Source organism: Syngnathoides biaculeatus, chromosome 22, assembly GCF_019802595.1.
Source record: "Syngnathoides biaculeatus isolate LvHL_M chromosome 22, ASM1980259v1, whole genome shotgun sequence".
Classification (NCBI taxonomy): domain Eukaryota; kingdom Metazoa; phylum Chordata; class Actinopteri; order Syngnathiformes; family Syngnathidae; genus Syngnathoides; species Syngnathoides biaculeatus.
Window position 1 is genome coordinate 6,565,622 of NC_084661.1, and position 6,447 is coordinate 6,572,068.

At 39.2% G+C, this 6,447-nt stretch overlaps 1 protein-coding gene across 1 annotated transcript in view; it reads left to right on the forward strand.

Annotated features, from left to right (window-relative positions):
* The window catches only part of uts2r2 (urotensin-2 receptor 2), a 30,575-nt gene extending 26,607 nt beyond the window's left edge, over positions 1 to 3,968 (forward strand). Inside the window, exon 9 of the mRNA XM_061809407.1 lies at positions 1,985 to 3,968. Coding sequence (XP_061665391.1) covers positions 1,985 to 2,136 — 152 coding nt within the window. The 3' untranslated portion in view covers positions 2,137 to 3,968. The remainder of the gene's footprint in view (positions 1 to 1,984) is intronic.
* The last annotated feature ends 2,479 nt before the right edge of the window (positions 3,969 to 6,447 follow it).

Genomic DNA, 6,447 nt, shown 5'->3' on the forward strand with positions numbered 1-6,447 from the left:
AAACACAGAAGTTTATTGGGGGGGGGCAAATACGATTGACTGACAACAGCAATATTCAAATAATTCAAATTTACAGGTTCATTGAAGCAATACCTTCCTTTAATGATGCAAACGTTGCGATGCTAATTGTGCATGTGTCACTCCAGGATAAATTTCATTTAACAATTTCAAATCAGACAGCCAACGCAAATGAATATGCAACCTCAATGTTTCCAATTTTAGCTGCCTGTTGCACCATCCTCTTGCTGCTTTTTGTGCCGTTCCAGTAGCAATGTAATTGCCATTCTACAATATTTATACAGTATTTATTGCAATGTAGAACCATAAATCTCCTATCTATTTGATCTCATCGGTGTCATGGGTGAGCTCACGCCTTCACCAGCTGACTTTGAGCGAGGGGAGGAGTAACATTTAAGACTGGTTGCCTGTCAATTGCAGGGCACTTATAGACAAACAATGAGTCAAGATGACATTTCCACCGATGGGCAATTATATTTCTTCAGCTTACCTTTTGGGTTTGCAGCATCAAGTCAAGAGTACACAATGAAAAACCCACAGATGTACGGGGGAGAAGATGCGAACACCACACAGTCGAGATACATACAACAAACCACAGATCCAGACGTCGGTCACTGTGTCTTCAACATTTAGGTTCCCTTTATAGAAGAACTCAATATTGTTCTTTCAGTTTGAAAAAAATGACAGAAGGTAATTTGTTAACCAAAACAACGTCGCTGTTTTAATACACTTTCGTGATTTCACATTTGCTCACTTTTCCCTCCGCAAGTTCATTATGCATATGATTCATGTATCCGTGTCCACCTTGAGAAACGAACTGACATTTCAACCAAATTGCCTGAAGCATCTCTAATTATACTTCTCCATGATACCTCAAGGGCTGTTTCCCTTGCTGCAGCACACTAATGGTCAAGCTTAATAGATGGTGTTGTACAGTGAAGAAAATAAGTATTTGAACACCCTGCTATATTGCTAGTTCTCCCACTTAGAAATCATGGGGGGGGGTCTGAATTTTTTATTGTAGGTGCATGCCCACTGTGAGAGAGATAATCTAAAAAGAAAAATCCAAAATCACAATTAATGATTTTTTTTTAACATTTATTTGTGTGATACAGCTGCAAATAAGGATTTGAACACCTGAGAAAACCAATGTTTATTTGGTACAGTAGCCTTTGTTTGCAATTACAGAGATTAAACATTTCCTGTAGTTGTTCACGAGGTTTGCACACACTGCAGGAGGGATTTTGGTCCATTCCTCCACACAGATATTCTGTAGATCAGACAGGTTTCTGGAGAAAGACGGAATTAATTAGTCCAACAGTGGACCTTTTTTCACCAAGCTGCTTGGCAATTTCTCTGTAGCCCTTTCCAGCCGTGTGGAGTTGTACAATTTTGTCTCTGGTGTCTTTGGACAGCTCTTTGGTCTTGGCCATGTTACAAGTTTGAGTCTTACTGATTGTATGGGGTGGACAGGTGTCTTTATGCAGCTAACGACCTCACACAGGTGCATATGATTCAGGATAATACATGGCGTGGAGGTGGCCTTTTTAGAGGCGGACTAACAGGTCCTTGAAGGTTAGAATTTGAGCTGATGGACAGGTGTTCAAATTCTTTTTTGCAACTGTATCACAAAAATAAATAATTAAAAAGATCATACATTGTGATTTCTGGATTTTTCTTTTTAGATTATCTCTCTCACAGTGGACATGCACCTAAGATGAAAATTTCAGACCCCTCCATGATTTATAAGAGGGAGAACTTGCAATATGGCAGGGTGTTCAAATACTTATTTTCTTCACTGTATATTAGTTTCTGAATATCATGAAGGTAATTCCAGTATTTTTAATGATAAAGTCATATCCACATTTATAAAGCCATTATCTTATCGTCCCAAACTGTAGAAATTCTGAATACTTTTGTAATATTACCTCACAAGTCTTATGTTTTTTTAACTCTCCATATCCAGGTCGAGTGTCTTTTTTTTCCTCCGGCTCTGAGAACCTCCACCGCGTGGAGAAGGTCACATGGGGGACCCGTTATGCCATCACGGTGTCCTTTACGTGCGACCCTACACAAGCCATCGCTGACCCTGTTATGCCTCGAGGCAACCATAGGTGATGGGGGCGGACCTCGAGGTCCCCCGGCTCAGTCAAGCCCTGCAGAATGGAAGTGGGAGAGGGAAAGGATGAGCAATCAGACAGGAGGAGAGGAAGAAGAGATTCATTTCTTGCTCAGTTTAGTTCCTCTAATCTTCCTGCAGGCACACAGTCAGTCTGTTTCCTTCACAGGCTCTTATTTTTGGTTCTGCAAAAAAAAGTGACATTGCCATCTTCTTTCCTAAGGTGTTTGAAATTGTTTTACTAAACACGATTTTTTTATCCACTTTAGTTTTGTTCAGGTGTTTAGGGTGTTTGGGTTTCTGCACATACCAGAATCAGAATCTGATGATCAGGTTCCCAATCAACTGATTTAGTTTCAACAGTAGGGATGTGTGCGCGTGTTATTCTTGTGATTTTGATATTTAATGAAGAGCTGCCTAGTACAAGCCACATGAGAAAACCTAACTCAGGAGAAGAGCTTCTTTGCCAGGAGTGCTTATGCTTACTTACAGATTGTCTTTTTCACAAGTGTGTTTAATGTGCTTCGTTGAATTGGGTCGGCACCTCCCTCGGGGTCTGTTGACTCGTTTATTGTCCAATCATTATTTACACTGCAGTACATATGCAACACAATGGTGTGCACATTTGTCTTGGAATTTTTTATATGACAGATTAACTGTATTTCAATGCAAATTGTCTCTTGACCACAAAATTTTAGGTTCCGCCGAGTGAAATTTTCAAATTTGCATGTCATATCTACGATTATCTGTAATGAAGCTTTTTTGCCCCCTGTGATTATTTTAAGGAAGTCCACACTTGCTTTTTTTTTTTTTTTTTTTTTTAATCTTGTGGGGTTTTTTGTTGTGATGCTTTGTTATGGTTTATGATGCAAGAATTTTTGGGATCTTATATTTATGCAGGCACTCTTTGTTTTTGAAATGCCAATACTTTCTGCCCCGCCTAAAAAAACACATTCAAAAAATACAAAACGACTTTTGATCTTGTAGATGAAAGAGTATGAAGACAAGAAAATGTACCTAGCTTTTAATAAATCTATCTTTTTACTGCATGTATTATATGCAATCTGTTCAATAACATTTGCAATGAGGGTATTTCTATATTGTACCATGTATTTTTTTTTGTCCTGTAATAACCATTCTAGGTGGAATTTAGCTTTTAATTCTTTTTTTTTTTGTACTGAATTAGAGATGATTACATTTTGAGTTAGAGATACCAGGCACTAAATTTTTTTCGTTTGTTTTTTGGGGAGAACTGAAGTGCTATGTGACTATTATTGTTGTCATTTCTGAAAACATGTTTTCAGTATGTGGCATAGGCATGTTTAGCAATTGTTTAACTTTTATATTGTGGCAATTTGAACCACATGGTCAAAGGCAGATATTGAAATATAACAAACGAAATAACAGTATTTCAGAAATAAATCATACAAATATTTAGAGGTGGTGGTAGTTTGATGCTATGGGGTTGCTTAGCTCCTTCAGGACCAGGATGTGATTGAGTTAACTGTGAATTCTGTTCTTTACAAGAAAATCCTGAAGAAGAATGTTTGGAAGTCTGGACTTGAGTCTCATTGGAAAAACTGTGACATGACCTTAAAAAGGCCATTCATACTCAAAAACCATGTAATGTTGTTAAATTAAAACAGTTCTGCATAGACGGATGGATCCAAAACTCTCCACGTTTAAGAACACACATAATTTCAAGTCTTCCAGCTGAGGGTGCCCCAACCAGTTACTGGTTTTAATTTAATGTCATTACTTTTTCACACCAGGTCAGGTATCTTGAACAATTTTTTTTTCTCTTAATAAATAAACTCATCATTTAAACACATTTTATGTATACTGTGGTTATAATTGTTTGAGATTTGTTGGATGAACTTAAAAATGAAAGTGGCAAAATTATTTTTTACAAAATTTCAGAAGCAGCCAAGTACTTTTTCGGTTATTGGTGCACTTGAAGGTCTAGATATGAAGCTGTTTCACATTCTTGAAATTAGGATGGTGTCTTTCATTTATTAATGGATTGTGACTATTGTGATTTCTGAACCGATGGAAGATTTTCAGATGCTTATTTCAATGATACTTCTCCTTGCAAAGGAATGAATCCATCACAAACTGGAAAGAAAGCAGTACAAAAAAAAGGTTTTGCTTTTGAAATGAAATTGCTAAGAGATAATCCTTCCCAAAAGTGAAGCAACACAATCCGAAGAAAGAAAGCGGCTGCTGTTTACATATCTATGCAGTGTCAGTGTACACAAAGCACTAAGGGATAGGCTGCAATGATTATTATTATTCATGAGTCTGTGGCACTTGACATCCGTACACACTCCAAAAATTTATCCGGGACACTGGCTTTTGAAAATGTCATTTATCTAGTACTTGTAAACAAGTTGAAATGAGGGGTGAAACAGACCAGGGTTGCCTCTGTAACTTGTAACAACCAATTATGTAAAAATAATCATTGCAAGTACTGCCATTACATTTTCCATTAAATAGCCCATGCAGGAAGGTTTCCCCCATGGCCACATTAGAAAGTTTATTGGGTGCAACTGTCCATTTTGTTACCAAGTTGCAATTGCAACACATTTAAATTGTTAGAACGCATTCCTGCCAAGACCCTTTTCCCCCCTCACCATTATTTCATTTTTATCTGAATTTCAATACAGACCTATATGTGTTGGAATATTCTCATTAGGATTCATGACTTAGCACTAAGAAATTGAGAAGTAAAAAAAGAAAAAAAGCCACAATAATGGCTGTCAATCAATTTTTCCATGTCTCTTTGTCTCCGGAGCACATCCCTGAGAAGATTCATTCCCAAATCAACATTTGATTAATTATTTTTACTTGCTGGAAAAGGGTTTTGTAGTTTATAAATTAGCGTATTAGCCTATATATCCACTATTGAGGACTTGCATGCAACGCAAACTAGGTCCGGAGCAGGTAGGATCCTTTCAGACCCTCCACATCCTGGCCATCAGCTCTTACAGCTCCTTCCATCGGGAAAGCGATACAGATCAATGAAAGTCAAAAGTAGCAGGCATTCAAACAGTTTTTCCCCTCTTGCAATTCTTCTTCTTTTTCTTTCGGCTTGTCCCGTTAGGGGTCGCCACAGCGTGTCATCTTTTTCCATCTAAGCTGATCTCGTGCATCCTCCTCTTTTAACACCCACAGTCTTCTTCCTCTCTCACAACATCCATCAACCTTTTCTTTGGTCATCCTCTCACTCTTTTGCCTGGCAGCTCCATCCTCAGCACTCTTCTACCAACATACTCACTCTCTCGCCTCTGAACATGTCCAAATCATCGGAGTCTGCTCTCTCTAACCTTGTCTCCAAAACATCCGACTTTTGCTGTCCCTCTAATGAGCTCATTTCTATTCCTGTCCAACCTGTTCACAGCAAGCGAGAACCTCAGCATCTTCATTTCTGTTACCTCAAGTTCTACTTCCTGTTGTTTCTTTTATACTACCCTTTTTCTAATCTGTACATCATGGCCGGCCTCATCACTGTTTTATAAACTTTGCCCTTCATCCTGGCGGAGACTCTTCTGTTGCATAGAACACCAGACACCTTCCGCCAACTGTTCCACCCCGCTTGGGCCCGTTTCTTCACTTCCTTACCACACTCTCCATTGCTCTGTATTGTTGACCCCAAGTATTTGAAGTCCTCCACCCTCGCTGTCTCTTCTCCCTGGAGCTTCACTCTTCCTCCTGCGCACCTCGCATTCACACACATATATTCAGTTTTACTTTGGCTAATCTTAATTCCTCTCTTTTCCAGTGTGTACCTCCATCTTTCTAACTGTTCCTCCACCTGTTCTCTGCTTTCACTGCAGATCATAATATCATCTGTGAACATCATGGTCCAAGGGGAATCCACACTAATCTCATCTGTCAGCCTATCCATTACTACCGCAAACAGCAAGGGGCTCAGCGTGGAACCTTGATGCAGTCCCACATCCACCTTAATTTTTTTCTGACACACCAATGGCACATCTCACTGCTGTTCTGCTGCCCTCATACTTGTCCTGTACTACTCTAACATATTTCTCCGCCACACTAGACTTGCACATGCACACAGTTCCTCTCTTGGTACTCTGTCAAAGGCTTTCTCCAGGTCTACAAAGACACAATGTAGCTCCTTCTGACCTTCTCTGTACTTTTCCACGAGCATCCTCAAGGCAAATAATGCATCCGTGGTACTCTCTAGGCATGAAACCATACTGTTGCTCGCAGATACTTATTTCTGCAGAGTCTAGCCTCCACTACTCTTTCCCATTACTTCGTTGTGTGGCTAATCATCTTTATTC